Raw genomic sequence first — 19,122 nt, 5'->3', positions numbered from 1 at the left:
TTTTGTTTCTAATTTGACCCTCTCAAGTGCAATGTCTTGCAATTTGACTTTTCTTCGTTTCATTTACTTTCACAGATTAAGACTCAGTATGACATATAGTCACCTTTCCACTGCAACCAATAAAATCTTTGCTATTTTGGACAACATTCTTTAAATGGAGAACATTTGTTAATTTAATCTGGTATGTTCATATGTGCTTGAAAATTAATTTAACAGCTGAACAAACGGGTATCCACCTGGTCATCATTTTCATTTTGCAGTTTCTGGGGAGAAGAGATAAATGACATTGAGTGTCTGTGCCCCTAATGTTACAGTCACAAGACACCCTTTTTAGATCAACTAGTTAAACTACCTAGATAATTGGCTACCTGTCTACAGTAGCTAGCACAAGCTGTGCAATTAGACATTTAGGGGAAGGCTGATGTTAGCTTACTTTGAGTAATTAGCTCAACTGTACCAAATATTGCCAGCTAAAAATTAGGATGAGTTGCTTTTTTAGCAAGCTGTGTAGACTTCATTGTGTGTAAGATGAGTAAGTAAATAAAAATCACTGCTGAGTGACATCACTTACCTTCTGGCATTCTGCAGGGCTATATCAGGGCTATTCAATTACAAATTCAAATGGGCGAGATTTCAAAACCAGGCCTTGTAATATGGGCCAGAGATTTTTGGCAGCCTATTTACGTATTTACATTTGTTTAATTGGCTTTGTGTAGCTAGCAAGATGTTTACGGTGCTGTAAAGTGGAGTTATATATATTCTAAAATGTCCTAGTAGTGCTCTCCTGAATATAGCAGCCTCTTTTTCCAATCAAAGCACTCAACTGGAATTAACTGTTGTATAATTTAAATTTGACAGGAATCGCTTCTAGGCCACTGGAGATCACTTTTGGGCCAGATTTGACTGTGGGCTGACATGGAATAGGCTTGTTATATATTATTCCTCTCTTATGATTCCATATGCACACTCAACTAATGTTTTGTTCAATTATGCAGTTTACTGATCCTGTGACAATTTCACCATAAATCCAGCTGAATTCAGTATAAAAGCAGTTGCCTTGTCTGAAACATGGAAAAGAAATTCTGACAAACTCATGTCTGAGCCAGTATCTATTTGAAATACTAAAAGGCAGAGAAAACACAAATATATCCCAGAATTCAGATAGTGATTACAATTCCTTGAGAATGAAATCCCCTATTGTTGTTTGAGCAAAGTGCCACTCACAGGAGACTTTGGAATGAGGCTTAGGATAGGATGGAGAATCGCTGTCTGATCTGTCTAACCATGATCTAACTTTTGAAGAGCTGACTGATCTGAGATCAATGACCATTCCCAGGGAAAGCCATGGTTCTGACACCATAGAAGAACTAGGCCTGTTCTTAGCATGTTTTCCAAGTTATGATCTTTGTTTCTTCCAAAACCGTAGTCGCCTCTTTGAAGAAGATCACCTTCTCAAAGCTTGAGTTGTTTGGTGAATTAACTGGAGGAAGACATGGCAAGTGCTTGATTACCCCTTCTAAAATGATAGTTTCACAGACTGAGTTATGAATGGCTTTAAAGGTGACCTTACACTTGGTAAGAAGTTCTATAAAAACAGCATAAGCCAATTAATGCTAAGAGAGTAAAAGAAAACTTGAAAGTTCACTGGTCTTAACCATGAGTCACAGTTTGGGTAAAAAGATTCTTGTGTTGTCTGGGAAATGAAGATGAAAGGACCAATGAACTTTCTGGCCCTGAGCTTAAGTCTGCTGAGAGAGATTGAATACAAGTTGCAAAAGTAGATGTTTTCCAAAAGAAATAGTTCAATTAAGAGATAAACAAGAATTTGATGGAAGACTGAATGTTCCTCAGTGAAATAAGTTACCTTTTTGAAGGAATTGTTGAATGGCGCTTAAAAGAGAACAATAAGAACTGTGAATGTATTGCTGAAGAAGTTTCTTGTTTAAGCACTGAGTACACTACATAAAGTGCAGGCTCCGTTGACTGAGGCAGAAGTTGTCTAACTCTAGACCACTCACACACCTTCACCCTGACAATACAGACACAAAACATCTGCACACTTTCTTAATGGTGTCTGGCTTACGACTTCACAAAAGTTCTTAAATTCAGGAAGCTAAGGGGAGCTGTATAAAAGTTGGAAATATATTTTGCACCAGCTGGAGAAAGGGTTACTTGATGGAGAGGCACAGCTGACATTGCAACAAATAATGCAACAGCTGTTGAGTTTAAAGCAGGTGATTTGGTTTCAGTCACAGCTACCCAGGGCAATCATGGAAAATCTGCCAAGTTGAAGAAGTATGTCCCAGACATATAAAAAAAAACTGAAATAGGCTGGAAGTTGATGGATGAAGGAACCAAGTTCATTGGGCTTGGGATTGCCGTAAGTTAACGTTTATACATCCTGAGGCATCAGTCCCAGCAACCTGACTTCTGAAGGTGTTAGCATCTGCTCAGCATTGTTAATTCAGAAGTTTGTCCTCAACTGCCCCCCCCCCCTCCTCCAACTGGTGAACTGACACAGCATTACAAGCCTCCAGACTAAGAAAGAACACTGCATACAAAGTCTTGATTGAAATAATTTTTGTTTAAGTTGTATCAGTTATTGGTACTCTCACTAAATTACACAGGATTAGGAAACTTCTAATCTATGCAGTTTGTTTTCTGCACAGTCAAATCAGCAGTTATCACTGTTGTTGTGCTTCATGTATTGTGTGTGTGTGTGTGTGTGTGTGTGTGTGTGTTGGGGGGGGTGTACATTAAAAAGAACATATATGGAACACAACACAACGCCACTGTTTTTGTGCTCTTACATGCTGTGTCCATGGGAAACTGTTTAATTCTGTGGTAATGACCAGTTAAGCTCCATTAGTAGACTGGATGTATTGTGCTGAATTTCAAAGAGGGTGCTATTAAGAAAATTCTAGTGCTATGGCTTCCTTAGCCTCAGAGGATACCCCTTAAATATTTATGATGTCCCTTTACTTTGAGTTCGCCAACCTGCAGGAAAGAGACAATTCGGATACTAGACCATATACCTCGGATACCTACCCGTTTCACAGACAAAGACATAAATATGCAGCTCACTTTCTATTCAGTTTAAATACTATCTTAGTCATGAAAATCATGGTTTCAAAGATATTGTAAGCTGGTGGACATATTTTGTTAATGTGCAAAGTTTAATGTGCAATGTGTAATGTGCAAAGAGACACCAGCCTCCTTTTTAGCTAAAGATGTGCACATGGGTGACTCTTTTCCATTTTCACTTAAATCCAACTGGTGGTTTATAACATGCATGTTTTTTATTGTTTTTCACATTATGAAAAAAAGGGGAAGTGCATACCAAAAAAGTATGAAAGTTTTCCCGTGTGGTGCTAGATGTTGATTTGTCATGGCAACATTTTAAGCTGGCCAAAAGATTTAATGCTTTAAAGGCTGGGAATTTTGAAATTCTAGATGAAATAACACAAAAAACATGACACCCTGAATGCAATGAAAAAGACATATACTAAGTTTCTACCATGTTCCCACAGGCTGGATGCACTGAGAGTAATTATTAACAAGGGTGTACATTCCCTTTCATACTAAATTGTTGTTGCATTGCTGTTTGACCCATTTCCCTGAGTATGTCCTGCTGATTGCAGCCCTGACTGTGTTTTGGCTTTTAGGTGAGTCATTCTACTATACAATGTGCCAAACCCCCTAAGGAGGCTGAAAGATATTACCCGATGCTGAAAAATGCTCTGGCGTGGAATATGTTGCAACCTCCGCATTCATCTCTGTCTTTCCCTGTCTAAACCAGGGATATCACTTAAGTGTCCCGACTGGGATATTGACATTTCGACAGCAGTTAAGAGAGACTCAATGAAAAGCTCCACCAATCTGGAAGACTGCATCAAAGTGACAGAACTTTTGTCATTATTTATTTCGTTTGGCTCTGTGCCTGTGAGCAATACATGCGAGTCAGCAAGGGTTTTTCTCCGCAGACAACTATATTGGCAGTTTCCAAGTCTCTCATGTCACCTATCCCACCTACAGCCACAGGGTTGAACAGTACTGTGCTTTGACACTATGACAGTTTTTAGTTTAGGGGAAAAACACCTGACTGACTGAATGACTGACTGACTTTTTTGAAGAGCCAAAGTGAAATTTACATTTGGCCCAGTTAATACAGTTAATGCAGTATACCCACACATAGACAGAACCGTGTCCAGGACTCTGTATTTTTGTGCTCTCTTGTTCACCCACATCCTGAAGCACAGCCATGTGCACTGTGGGTTCTCTGCCTTTCACCATCACTTGTACAACGTCATATTTGACAGGCAGACAAAACTGGGTGAAAATTCATTGCTCCGTCTGTAGACTTCGACTGAGGCAGCAAAGTAGTCCATGTGCATGCAGCGGTGTGTGAGTGGGTTAATATTTGGCATGTGTTTGTGTATCTTGCAGGAAGAGGATGCCGTTTCATCATGTAAGAGGAGGGCTGCTCTACACAGGCAACTACCTGAGTAACTCTCTTTCAGAGACCAACGAAGAACAACTGGCAAACATCTCGACAGAGGAGCTTGGTGGTAAGAGTTTACGTATGTTGTCTCTTGTCATGTAATCTTACCAGTCCAAGATTTGAACATGCTGTAAACCAAGGTCATTCCATGTGGAGCTCTCTTGTGCCTTCGTGTAACTAAAATGAAGTGACACACAGCATAAAGTTCCTTGGCTTGACTACTCTAAGGTTACAGAAGACCGATGTCTCCACGCTTGAGCCATTTCTCTTGTGCTCCCTCAGACCATAAATCTCACTTTAGTTGATGTCTACTGCCTGCCATGTTTTGTGGCTCTACTTGCAGCCTGATCAGGGTAGATGGTAGAATTGAAGAAACCTCTTTGAGAAGAGATCTGAGAACAGTACCTGTCCAGGAGAAACATTTGAAGAAAACACACGGTTCTGTTCAGTAGTTTGTATGCTTATGCCGGTAATAAGAGAAAATACTGTGTATAAGAAAGGAAACCCCGACTGCATGTTTGTCCACACCTTAACTCTATTACTCACCAAAAATGTTGAAAAAAAAAGACTCTCCAATGCAGTATCATATCTGTTCATTTGCTGAAGTGTTATAGGATCAATAGTTTGTCACTATCAAGCACTGTTTCCATATTTTGTAGCATCTGCTATATTTTGTGGCATGTGGATTTTGAACAGTGAAGTGAGGCTCACAATCCAGCATCACACAGCTGCCAGCAATATACAGGACTTTAGGCACACACACACACACACACACACACACACTGACCTTCAATCTCAGCCCTCAATTTTCTTGGAATACCTTTAGTGTCATTTGTTGAAACAGGCTTTCAGCCTTATCAATCTGTGGGTCAGGGACAGATCGGTACTGGGTTTGAGAGATGGAAGATGGAATAAGATCGGTGTTTCAACAGCATTAGATAAGTACAACATGTAAGACGGATCAAGCCATTTAACTGGTCCAGTGATACATATGGTCAGTCAGCAAACCTCTTTCCTATTGAATAAATCATTAAGCAGATGCTTTGTGGGAAAGGAGGGGTGTCTGGAGTAATGTGACTCATTCTCCTGTCCATCTCCGTTCTGCCAGCTCTAATCACAGACAGTCTGGTATTGTCTTAACCCAGAGATTTTTCACCCCCCGCCCCCTCCCCCCATGGATTTTCTTCTGAGACTGAGGTGTTATCATCATTGCTTTGTAGCAAGAGCCTTTTTTCTTGTTTCATTTTGTTTTACCTAATAACTCCACAGGGTTCCAACAAACGGAAAAGAGAGAGCGAGAGAAATGCTGCCTGGATTCGGAGGGAGATGCATATTGTTGGTTTTACAAATTAATTACAGTACATTTTGGTGGCACTGAATTTTCTCATGAAATAGTCATGACTATGAATCACACGAGCAGACAATGACAGACAGACCATAGCCCCAGATGAAGCACGATGGTTGTTACATCAGCTTTGAAACACATTTGACATTGTCATGTTTTCTCCTTTGATGTCATCAGTTTCAGTTTACACTGCAGCGACTGCTGCTGCTCTTGTGTATATGCCATTGAGGATTACCTGTCCAACTGAGTTATGGTGACAAACATGAGCTTATATGTATTGATGGGGTTTCGTGTTTACAGATCTTCGCCACATGGCGGCTAATTTGTGTAGACATGTTTGTATAAATGTGTTGCTATACAAGCGTAATAATATTTGTACCAAAGTAACAGAAGACTAACTTGTGTCTATGTTGTACTATTTTCTCTCCATCTAACACTCACTGTCTCTGTTTCTCTCTCCCTCTCTGTTTCTCTGTATGTGTGTGTGTCTGTGTGTGTGTGTGTGTGTGTGGGTGTGGGCAGAGATCCGTGAAGCGTTCCGGGTCTTGGATCGGGACGGGAATGGTTTCATCTCTAAGCAAGAGTTGGGTATGGCCATGCGTTCTCTGGGGTATATGCCCAGCGAGGTAGAACTGGCCATCATTATGCAGAGACTGGACATGGACGGTGAGACCATCTCTCTTCTGTTATATTAAAGTTACTCTCTCTCTCTCTCGCTCTCTCTCTCTCTCTCTCTCTCATTTTCCTCTTCCTTCTCTTTATGTGTGAGAAAGAACAGTGAATATGCCATAAAATGGCTTCATACAGTTTTAATATAACTGCCTCAAATGCTTTCTATATATAAACACATTTTGAATAGTTGCACTTAAGAGCTATTGATGCTGGACAGAAAAGTGGGAAGTCATTCTATTTCACCCACACCAATGTCTTTCTCTCTAAAGAGGATAAACGGGATGATCCTCCTAACAAACTAAAAAAAGAACTGAATTAATGAAGTTTTATCTTGCTTACACATGGTCGTTTACTGCCCCAAACTCTCTTGACTCTTCTTTGACTATACAACCTTTAACACCTAGGTGCTGTGTGTGACCACGGCTGTCTAGTGTAAACAGCACATAGGGTGTACCTTGAGAGACAAGAGTCGTGATGCATGTGTCCGTTCTTACAAGGACAAATCTGTTTTGACAGGAGGAATGGTTAGCCTGCATTGATTTTACCCATCAGTCAATTCAGCAGGTGATCAATAGTGACAGCGTGGCCTAGGTCGTATGTGTGAACAGACTGGATTAAAAACACCATCCAATCATGTTACATCGCCTCGTCAAAAAAAAAAGGGTCCTCAGATATCGACATAGCCTCCATCTATAAATATAGACATCATTAGTGATTATGTAGCAATAGCACTTATGAACTGAGTAAATCTCCAAAAGATGTTATCATAAAGAGGTCTGATTCTGACATTCCAGAATGAGTCATGTGGTAACTTTTTATTTGAACTTTGGGCCATAATGCCTCGATGGACTACATTATGCTATAACTAGGTCCATAACTCTTCAGTCTCAGGAAATATGTTTTGTCATAAGTGGTCAATGAAATTTATAGGCCAGTCCAGTTCATAAAATTATCCAAATGTATGAAATGTATCACCACTGAGTGTATTGCTGAGAATCTGACCAGAAAGTACCACGACAGCTCTGACTACACATTTGGTACAGACAATTTAGATTGTTTAAGATATAACAAAGGGTTTTAACAGCAAGAGTATTTGAGCCAAATTGAAACTGGGATATTTGTAAGAGTGGACCTGGCTGCTGATGATTTCCTGATTGGCTTTATTTCCTGATTTTCTTGTTGTGGAGTTGATTCAGCTGGGGTCAGACATAGTTCGCTATGCTTAGTGGACTCATTTTGAGTTAAAAAAAAAAAAAAATCTCAAAGAAAGATTCTCTCAGCGTCAGTAAGACTCTAAGCCTTCAAGTAGAGGTACTTTCCACTGACAGAGAATATAAGGTCTACGTAGTTTTTGACTCTGTAATGTTTATGCATATAACAAAATGGCAAAGAATCACCTGACTTTTAAAACAGCACAGGACAGTTTTTCTGGTAAAGAAAAAAATATACTTTGAGATGAATGTTTTCATGAATGTGACCTGTTGTAATTTTGGGGGGGTTGTCCGCAGGTGATGGCCAGGTGGACTTTGATGAGTTCGTGACGATTCTGGGGCCCAAACTCCTGTCCTCCGAGACCAGAGAAGGTTTCCTGGGGAGCACCATAGACAGCATATTCTGGCAGGTATGGGCCATCACTACTCACGTTCTCTCTCCGCTTCATCCCTCTCCATCCATCTCTGATTCCGTTTGTTCCCTTACTCCATCTCTCACCCTTTCCTCTATCCTCATACCTCACCAGTAACTGCCAAAATAAAGGAAACTCCAACATAAAAAGTCTCCTTAAGGCATTAAGGCCACCATAAGGCACAAAGTCACCTTCAGTATGCCTTGGCACAAGTCCTACAAGTGTTTGATGCTCTGTTGGAAGAATACATGTCCATTGTTTTGCAAGAAATTTGATGTTTTTGTTATTAGTGGTAGAAAATTCTGTCAGCAGGCATGCTGCATAATTGTCTATAAGTGCTAAAATGGGTGGAGTTCTTTTGACCAAGAAGGCAGTGGATCATGGTTATGCTGGTCTCTCATTAAGCAGTGACTGCTTAGGCTCTGTAAATGCCCCCCCACCCCCACCCTCAGACTTTTAGGCTTCTTTCCTTGTGTACAACAAATGCAATTGTCTATTCGTTGAGGATGGGGTGAAAGATGACTCGTCCAACCACAAGACTTTTTACACTGCCTGGCAGACCACTGTCTACACTCTGTATTGTTCTCAATGGACTACTATTGATGCTACTGCTTGCTCATGAACTGGATTGATATTGGCAGTTAAAAGCTGATTAAAAGCGACTGGTCTGTTATGCCTTGCATCTCAATGCAATGCACAGACATTATGTCTTAGGAGTATATGCTTTTAACAGTATCAGACCTCCACACCAACATGACTCAAGCACAGTTCCTTGTGAATCATCAGCTAATTGACCAGTCTTTATCACCAAAGCCCTAACAATCAATCATCTTGCAAAGTTACTGAGATGTTTTCTTTTAGCCATGGTAAACAAAAACAAACAAAACAAAATATCTGACTGGACCTGTCCTACATTTTTACATAAAATCCTTATCAGGAATGGATGTTAATTGTTTAATTAACTTGGGAGCCTCACCTGTGTGGATGTACTTGCTTTTAATCTATTCTGTGTCTCTAATTCAATCAAGTATCTCCTTTATTTTGGCAGTTATGTATATTTGTCCCTTTCTCTCTCGCTCTCTCATCATCCCTCCAACCATCTCCAGCTCTATCTTTCTGTCCTTCCCAGATCCTTGCTCTCTGTCTTTCAAGGAGCGTTTGAATTCTAGGCACGTGGTAAGGATCGCTTCTCGTTCAAAGCCTGTTTTCTACAGATTATCTCACACGCTGCCCTCCCCACCTGCTCTCATTGTCCCGTGACGAGTGGCCAAAAGGATTCTTCCCCAGCTGGAGGCTTCAAAGGGAAAGAGGCTGAGGGGGTTTTTTTTGTTTTTTTTTTGGTACACAATTTTAGAGGAAAGAAGAATTCATATAGATGGAGTACCTCCCTTTCAGATCCAAGACTTTCTCTGAGTTTGTTTCCTGTGTCTATGAAGAGCACACATACTGAGCGTGCATTTGTACTTAAAAGGAAGAAAACGGGTTTTGATACTGTTTGAGGATGTGCTAAATTTAGATGATGTATCTCGATTTTTTTTTTTTTTTTTGCAGATATGAATGGTGCAGTGTTGTTTAGTTGTACTGGTATGTAAACAGTAATTAAATTCAATGGTAGTTAAGAAAATCAGATCAGTGTTTGTGTGTGTGTGTGTGTGTGTGTGTGTGTGTGTGTGTGTGTGTGTGTGTGTGTGTACAGATATACTTGTGTGTGTAGGGTGGCTTCAATGTCAAGATGCAATATTTTCAGAGGGAGAATATGAGACTGTGTGTGTCTGTAGTGTGGGCATACTACTCAGTAACACATCAAAATAAGATAAAAGACCCACAGAGAACATTATAATCAGAATTGTGTGTGTGTGCGTGTGTGTGTGTGTGTGTGCGTGTGTGCGTGCGTGCGTGCGTGTGTGTGTGTGTGTTTTAATGATTTATTCAAATATTGCTTCAAGACAAGATGAAAAATATATAAGCAATATTTTAATGTGTGTGTGTGTGTGTGTGTGTGTGTCTAAGTGCATACATGTGCTCCAAGGTCGTAGACAGGGTCTAGGTCTCAGACAGCTTGTGTCTCCGGGGTGATCTACACACTCATTTTGACAGAGCTTCACAGGACACAATGTCTCATAAATAGAACTATAATTCAGGTTGTATTATCACGCACATATTCTCTCTCTCTCTCTCTCTCTTCCTCTCTCTCTCTCTCTCTCTCTCTCTCTCTCTCTCTCTCTCTCTCTCTCTCTCTCTCTCTCTCCCTCTCTCTGTCTATCTCTCAGCCACACGCACACACACACTGTGCTGGTTCATCCTTGTGTTATAACCCTTTGTACCAGTTCAGTCACATCACTGTGATACCACGTGAAGCTGCATCTGCCGTGCAGCGGCCGATGAGAAAAAAAAAAATATTGAGAATAATGTCTTACGTATTCGTCCTTGAGTCACTTATGCAATAATGTATTCCCATTTATGTGGAAGCTTCCAGTCCCCCAACGTATTGTGAGAGTGCTAAGGACAAATCAGTGTGAGGAGAGACAGAACAGTTAACGTTTTATTTCTCAGTTTACACAGGTGTTTCTCTATCCATTTCATTTGCTCTAAGAACCGCACTTGTATTTCACACCACACATCGGGGCAAAAAAAGAAAGAAAATAAACGGACAAAAGAGAATAAAACAGGGGAGGATTTGAGTATAGTAGGCACTCCTCATGTCCCTTGTCTTCCCTGCAGAGGGTATTGTTTGGGCTGATCCTGTGACCGTGACTCTTACCTCTGGCTCACTTTGACCACAAAACCCATTCTGCTGAAGTACCTCCACCAGCCTGAACTTTGTTTAAACCAGGAACAACTGGTAAAACTTTCCCACCCACCAGTACAGACAGGAACCTCACTGCTCGGTCTTTAGGGGTTTGAATCCCAGCTGTGCAGAACATTTGCTGTGTCTATGGCAGAATAATTAGATTAGATCACATACATTAAAATCTGCTCATCCTATCAAACTACTCAGAGATTCCAGAGGACTGTGTGACATTGGGGCCCATTTTCCATGGTCCTGTGGTGTATTGTCATGCTCAGTTTATTCGTATAGAAAGTCACTGCAGCTGAAAGATCTCCCTGGGAGAAAAAAAAGAGGAATTTTGAAGACTCTCAGGTAAATTAATATACCTGTCACGTAGAGTCGGTCGTGAGATGGGCTAAGCTTGCAGTGAGTGTGTGTGCGTTTGTGTCTGTGCATGTGCACAGAATTGAGCTATGGTTAGGTCTGTTTCCAATTTGTGTATGTGTGGGTGTGTGTTTCTGTGTGTGCACGTACATCTGTGTGTGTGAGACCTGTTTGATTTGGGGATCCTTTAAAGCAGTAGGAGTAACTTGAAAGGCTGAACACCTATTAGTGTTTTAAGAAGTCTCTAACAAGCTTCTCTGTGGGAAGGTCAGAAGGCAGTCCTCTGGAAAAGTTTCGGTTGAGTAGCGTTGTTATGCAGTCACAAACAGAATTCGTCTCTCACCCAGCCTCCAAAGAGGCACGAACCTGATATGAGACAGCATTTGCCTGTGCAAGCAAGCCGCTGTTTTGACGGTGGAAATGTTTTAAAGTAAACAAGTCAGCACAAAACACAACTAAGATTATGCATACGCAAACAATTTCAGGTTGTGTCATAGAACAATACACAGAGTTTCAGTTAAGTTTCATCATAAAAAATTGGTTATGGGTTTTTGTCGTCCAGTGGCATCGTAGTTTGTGTCGACTATCTGCACCTTTTTTTCTGATTTTGTGATTAAAGCAGTGGCTTATTAAAAATAAGCTTTAAATGAGTAGTGATGATTGACACGTAGTAAATATTCACACAAAAGAACTGTGTCTAGCCCACAGTCAGTCAGTAAAACAGCTGAAGCAGAAACAAGCAAAGAGCAAAGACACCTTTTTTTTTTTTTTTTATCAAGAACACACAAACAGAGGAACATAATGACAGAGTGAGACAAACAGACAGTGGAGTACGGTCCGTCTTTTGTCACCTGCTTTTGCTCCACTAAGCTGAGTGCTCAAACTGCCCAACCAAGACAAATCATGCTGGTTCCTCCCCCAGTCCTGTTCATGGTGCCCACAGCAGCTGCAGCGGTAGCAGTGGCAGAAGGATGGAGCTGCAGTGTTTACCAGGGAGAGAGAAGCTCAGTGAGCCTGTTAATAGCCCCATACCTGGAGCTCTATAACTCTGGTTTGATTTGGCATCTCACCACATCAGTCATTCTCCAGGGGCCCTCTCTCTCTCTCTCTCTCTCTCTCTCTCTCTCTCTCCAGGCTACTTCGAGCACTTAAAATGAAGAATGAAATTACAAAGCATCTGGAATATCTGTCTTTTCCAGAAGAAACGTAACAATATTTTATGTGTATTATATAATGTTGTATAAGTACATTATTGGGAGAAGATGTGGTGTGTTTGATTACAAAAATTAGAATTAAGAAATTATGCAAAAATCCATGCTAAATGAGTGTTTGTTTTTTGTTTGTTTGTTGTTGTTTTTTTGTTGTTTATTTGATTGATTTGAGGTATGGGCTGAAGTTCTCTGCTGGATTTCCCATCGTCTCTCACATCTGTCAAGGTGTCTCTATACACATACTGAAAACAAAGCTTTTCCACATAATGACACAAGACAAGACCAGTCTATCTGCTCAGAGCTGTAAGTCCTCTTCAGTGGGTGTTGCTCTAACTGAAGATGTGTTATATGAGACAATCTGGTACCCACTCCATGTCCTGGTCTGTAGCTACTCAGCTAATTACATTCCGTTTTATGTGATGGGCTTATTAACAAAGTGAAGGTTAAAGTGGATTGGATCAAACGACTCTTTCTTTCTCAGGGGTCATTAACATGACAAAACAGCATTGGACGCCTCCCAAGAGATAAACATCTCAATATATGCGTGTATGTTTGTGTGTCCTCTGTTCATGTCAGGCACTTAGCAGTTTGCAGATCATTGTGCGGAAAGCTGAGGCTGGCAGGGAATAGAGTAAACGGAAGTAACGATCGTCGCGGTGAGAACGGCGGTGAATGAAAATGAGAGAGAGAGCATCGCGTTATGGGTGGCTGATAAACTCCAAAGCCCTAGTCATAATCTCCCAGCTTCCCAGACTCACCATTCACAAAAATCTGCCATCTGTCTTATTCACACCTCCCCAAGTGACAGTTGAAGCACCTAAGGCTCTAATGCAGTATGTGTCACTGCCTTGGAAATGGTCTCCTGAAATATCTGCGTGCGTGTGTGTGTGTGTGTGTTCAATCTCAAGGTTAAAGATTAATTTGGTGATGAGGGAATGTCGTGCAGCACCCCTTGAGAATTTCTGACACATTGAATTGTCTGTGAACATCTCCTGTCTCTGTTAAAAGACTTGTAAATCTTGTCCTCTGATATCTTGAAGGACAGAATTCTACCGATTGGCTGACTTGACTGAAAAAGAGATCTCATGTGTGATTGGAGCACAGAGCAATAATCCCTCTTGTAGGTTTGTCAACGGTTTATTTTATCTGATGATGGTTTGATTCTAAAATATAATGTAAAAATCTGTAGAGAGGTGCGTAACAGCATGATATAAACTAGGGGTATGGCTGTTTCTCTTTTGGTCTTCTATCTCCTGTGACTGTTCAACGACCAAATGATACTTTATGAAAACATAGTAGTCTACTACAGAAACTACAGATTCAGACTTAAAAAGACATTGATACGTGAAGTCCTACATACTGCTGTTTGTCATGTAGTAACGCCCCCCCCAACAATCAGAAGTCGAGTCACTCTAGCTCCGGCAGTTTCCTGTATCTCTGCGAGGTCACGGAAGAGTGAGGATGTGAGATATGAGAGGAGCGGGCAGAAGTGGAAGGGAAGGGCCGTGGACTTGAGTGCCCATCATTCACTGTGATTAATGTGTCTGGACACCTTCAACACCACACTTCCTGTTGTAACATTCTGCTTGACAAGTCACCGAGAGACATCTGCCTCTACTGACAGATCTGTTCACGCTTCATCTCTCCCACCAGTGATATTTGGGTTTTGAGTTGCTACATGGGGAGGCATTTTGTCGGAGGGAGGTATCCTCTTGCGTCACTTGTGTACTCGCAGTGCGAATTGTAACGCATTTGAAGTCTTGCTGCGATCCAAGAATAGGAGATGGAAATTTTTTTTTTTTTAAAAAACTGCGTGGAATGTTAATGGAGCTTCTAAGCATAATGTTTCTGTGTTGGGATCAGTTCTAATTTTCCCAACCTTTAACATAAACCACTATGGCTAAAACCACAAAACTGACCAGAGGTCAGTGAATAATCCCATCCCTCTAAAGACGCGTCGGTCAATCAGAGTAGTAGGAAGTATAAGAATATTTATTTCTAAGCCATAAAGCAATATTTCTATCAAATTTACTGTGTCTACTTGTTGTTACGTCTTGAATATAGTGGCAAACCGGATTTGTAACGTAACTTTCTTGTGATGTCATTAATTAAGTGATAAATAAGTAAATAACTTAAACCTCATAAAATGGGTGTATTAGTGGAGTGATTATAGACCAGGACAGGCGGCAGGCACTATTACCTCATATGAAGCTCTTCATTTGGGGCAAAGAGATATTTCACTCACTGGCCCGTGAAAATAGCATTTTGTGATTTCAGACACTTTTGTCACTCTGGCATTCCGACTCTTTCAAGCGACCTCCTGTCTCCACGTTCCAGAAATTCTCTTTGTTGTAGTTCCCTTTCCCACATTAATCTTCCACCTGGTTGTTCCATGTTAGCGCTCTGGTAATTGAAGTGTAAATCAGCTGCACTGTTGTCTGGATAAACAGGATTGATAGCCAGCCTGAAAACAGGAATCAATGCAGCTTTCATGGCCACTGTTTCACAAAAAGCACCATTTAATGAGTGTAAATCTTTGGCAGTGAACGGTCTTTTAGAGGCATATCAGAGAAGAAAGAAAGAAAGAAAGAAACAAACAAACTTTATGTATTCTAGCCACCCAGCTACGTCTATGAAGTCCACATCCACATTTTATGCAAACAGTCAGGGCCAGGATGTGGAAGTTTGAGTCAGGGAATTGGATGCAAGAGATTCACTATTTACTATATTTACTGCATGCTGTGCTTCCCTGTGCTGGTGGGAGTTGTGCCTCTGTGTGGTTGTAAGATCAAAATTACAGCTGCATGACTACATCTGACATTAGCACCCATGGGAAATGTGTCCTGGTGTTTATGTAAGTGTCTGGTCTTAGTTCATTTTGTCTCTATGAAGTTAATGAGCCAGTGAACACAGGAAGGGAGTGACAAGCAGCCCTAGAGTTAGCTTTGCTTCAATGGCACTCAGTTGTAGATCATCTTCAGTAACTTCATTTGTTGTCCCACTACTTATTAAACTACCTGCCTGTTATCAAGTTAACTTTAAATATCCCAATATGTTGTATATGTCACAGGCAAAAGCCGGGTCCTGAGAGGCTACCCAGACTGCGATCTCATGAATGGCTTCATAGATCCCCAACAACTCAATCTTTACTTGGCCATCTCAAGCCACTGTCGTCCCCCCTTTCCCTCCTTTCTCCCCTATGAAGGTTTCTAGAGTCACTTAACAAAGGATAGAGCGGCAAAAAAGAGAGCAAGACAGAGAAAGGAAACGCCAGGCAAATGAAAGGCACTGTGCGATATAATCAGCTTTGCCCAAGGGAGACATGACTGGCTTTGTTTTCTCCTGACATCCTTCCCTTTCAAAACCAGAAAATAGAGCAGGAAAAAAAGTATCTGAAGACGAATGAAAAGAAATGAAATGAAAATGATGGTCCCATGAGTGTGTGTGTGTGTGTGTGTGTGTAGAAGTTGGGTGATGTGAGGATGTGGGTTTTGGACTTGGAGATGATGTTTCCTATCTGACAGTCAGAGACATTCGTTCATGACCCGTCTCAAACCCCTCAGGAACGGCGAGCTCGCTGACCGTGTCCCGTAACGATGGCCCAACCTGAAGCTGTTTGAGTGACAGCTACTGACAGCCCCGATTGACTGGGACTCAGTGTTAGATTTTACTGTTGTCCTGTTGCAGCAGACATGAAGAAAAAACCCCCCCAATATTTCTGAGATGATTAAGACCATGACAGCTTTGTCTGTCCATTTGTCTCCTGAGCCACTGGTTTGGCAGTTCCACTGACTCAACCTGATTATGGAAGAATGTTTTGTTGTTTTGTTGAGAGTTGACAACCCCTGTTTGTTTTTTTGTTTTAAAGCAAAAATTCACAGAAGATGGAGTCCAACAAGGACACACACACACACACACACACACTGTGCTACAATATGTGGAACATCTCATGCCGCTCAATAATTTATTGATTGCAAACAGCAGTCTAACACCTCTCTGACACTAGTGCTAAGCCCTCTCAAGGATTTCCTGAGCTCCCTCTAGAGAGATATTGCTGAAAAGTTAAAGGGGTTGTGGTCTCTCTCTTCCAGATAATAAATTATTAAATCCTCTGAGACCTTACACCCCCCCCCCCCTCCTTCTACTTCCTGCCTCTCCATTATCTCTCAGCAACTGCATGCTCCCAAAAATGATGTGCTCTGTTTAGGATATTCGGTGAGGAGGTTTGAGGTTTATTTAAGTAGAGTCTGAAACGTTCTGGACAAATGTTATTTTAAGAATGTCACGGCTGTATGAGAACACATTCTCTGAATTATAATGTGAAATTAAATGTCGGATTGGAGAATATCCAGCTCTCCCCTTCGCTGCAAATTAGCCTGAATTTCCAAAAGCACATTTTATTTAAACAGACAGCAAGAACACAGATATGAGTCTGAGTTTTAGTCTCACTAACTTTTGTGTGTGTGTGTGTGTGTGTGTGTGCATACGTGTGTGTGTGTGTGCCCGCGCGTGTGTGTGTGCACATGTGCGGTGGGGGGGGGGGGGGTGGTCGGGGGGGGGGGGGGGGGGGGTGGAGTGAGAGAGAGAGTCACTGAAAGACAAATTGTCAGTCTGTAAATCAATGAAATGTATATGTGTGAGTATGCCATGCAGTTCTGGAATGACAGTGAATAACAATGGCCCATCTGAGTGAGGAGTGAATAGCTATTGACTACGGGATTGAACGTCTCACTTTTGTTAAGCTCCATCCCTCTCCTCTCTCCCTGAAATTCTCACCTAGAGGTCTCTTTACATTCATGTCCATTCCATTCAACAAACAGTTCAAGCATCCAAATGTCTGTTACCCAAGAACAGCAGAGGGTTGGTTTGGTCTGGACCTGATGACTTGTCCCTGTGTTTCCTCCCTGTAGTTTGATATGCAGCAGATGTCTCTGGAAGAGCTAAAACAGGTCCTGTTTCATGCCTTCCGCGACCACTTGACCATGAAGGACATTGAGAACATCATCATTAACGAGGAAGAGAGTCTGAAGGAAAACTCAGGGAACTGTCAGACCGAGTTTGAAGGAGGTGAGCAAACACAACTGATTTGAGACCAGTTCACGGTCTCAAGGCCTCACAGACTCATCATTAGAACTGGCCCTGGATAAGTCAGCATGGAAAATCAGGAAATTAGTTAGGTTGGTCAAATCAGACCACATGCTCAGGGAGGGTAGTCTCTAAATTTCTGTGTGTATACTATATACCTTAAGGAACATCAGCACTAAATATAAAATACAGGCCATGACATGCTATAAGATCAAGGATTCTACATAGCTTTGCACCACAGGACTGCTCAATTTTGAACTGTGAAAACTTGGATTTTTTTGGGGGGGGGGTGTTTTGTTTTGTTTTTTAACTTCCTGCTCTAGTCACTTGTGACTGGATGCATGCTACCAGCAATACCGTGATTCAGTTTACTCAGCTGCTGCATTAGCCCATGGGTTTCACTGAGAAAGTTGAGCCCAATTATTATGCATAGCTGTTATGTTATTTAAACAAGGCTTTGCGGTAATTAGAGGCAAGCGAAAGCAAGCATAAACTTATTGAGTTTAATGGGCCAATATGCTCAGAGCTTCACCGTGCATAAATGACAAACAACTCTACTGGACCTCTCCCTTTGTTTGTCTAGCTTATATATACTGTGTGCTCTTGTCTCGGGTCCAGATGCCCACTTCTTCATCCCATTGTTCTCATTCTAAGTGAAAAGTAAGATCTTCATAAAGGTTTTGTTCTTCTCTCAACTAATTTATTTGTTTATTTTTGGCTATACGTGCCTCTGTACATGTACAAGTACAGTTTTTTTTTTAAATACATATACTTGCTTCCCACCCCTTTAAATTGCTCTCTTCTCTTCTCTTCTCTTCTCTTCTCTTCTCTTCTCTTCTCTTCTCCTCTCTTCTCTTCTCTTCCGTCAGTGCATTCCAAAAAGAAGAACCGTCAGACATGCGTACGCAAGAGCCTCATCTGTGCTTTCGCTATGGCCTTCATTATCAGCGTCATGCTCATAGCAGCCAATCAGATGCTGCGAAATGGCATGGAGTAGCCCTGTCCACTGTGTACCTACCTAGGAGTTGTCTGGACAATGCAAACTCCAGTCTGTGGGAGACTCGATTAATTTGAGCCACAAATCACTTGCAAACGCAATAACTACTGAGACAAAAGCAAATTTTACTTTTGATTTTGGACATTTGTAACGGAGCTAGCCGTAACTAAGCCATACACTGTGCAGAAGATATTCCTTTGACAAGAAGACAAGAGAGTGATCTCCCAAAGTTAAGCCTCCTGTGCTTTTGACACCGAGTAGTGGTACTCTGAGAGACTCTGAGTCTGCTATAATGGTGCCATGGCCTGGATGTAATGAGATACAAGTACTGGTACAATGATGGCTCACTGATCCTGCTCCCTTTTTCTCAATCTTTCCAGTGAAAGGACACAAGGGCTTGACTCTGCTTCACTTTCCCTTTAATGCAATAATGTCCAGGGCTACAGAGCTCTTTTCCCTATCTCGGTCTCTGCGTATACGTTTGTACGTCTCTCATTTTATAAAAAGAAGGACATTTCTTTGAACCAAAATAA

At 41.4% G+C, this 19,122-nt stretch overlaps 1 protein-coding gene across 1 annotated transcript; it reads left to right on the top strand.

Moving 5' to 3' along the window:
- Window positions 1–4,453: 4,453 nt before the first annotated feature.
- caln2 (calneuron 2) lies at window positions 4,454–18,589 on the top strand. Its single transcript, XM_030782610.1, has 5 exons — window positions 4,454–4,568; window positions 6,369–6,512; window positions 8,027–8,139; window positions 17,418–17,574; window positions 18,462–18,589. The coding sequence occupies exons 1-5, from the start codon at window positions 4,454–4,456 to the stop codon at window positions 18,587–18,589; spliced, it is 657 nt and encodes a 218-aa protein (XP_030638470.1).
- The last annotated feature ends 533 nt before the right edge of the window (window positions 18,590–19,122 follow it).

This window comes from Chanos chanos, chromosome 8 (assembly GCF_902362185.1).
Source record: "Chanos chanos chromosome 8, fChaCha1.1, whole genome shotgun sequence".
In the NCBI taxonomy this organism is placed as follows: Eukaryota; Metazoa; Chordata; class Actinopteri; order Gonorynchiformes; family Chanidae; genus Chanos; species Chanos chanos.
Note: the sequence above shows the minus strand (reverse complement) of the source record. Positions and strands in the feature narration are given on the sequence as shown.

Excerpts from the sequence above, each read along its gene's own strand:
- caln2 (XM_030782610.1), top strand. The coding sequence starts at position 4,454 with ATGCCGTTTCATCATGTAAGAGGAGGGCTGCTCTACACAGGCAACTAC. Across the intron at positions 6,513-8,026 it reads GCAGAGACTGGACATGGACG|GTGATGGCCAGGTGGACTTT; the intron begins GTGAGACCATCT and ends GGTTGTCCGCAG. Across the intron at positions 8,140-17,417 it reads TAGACAGCATATTCTGGCAG|TTTGATATGCAGCAGATGTC; the intron begins GTATGGGCCATC and ends TCCTCCCTGTAG.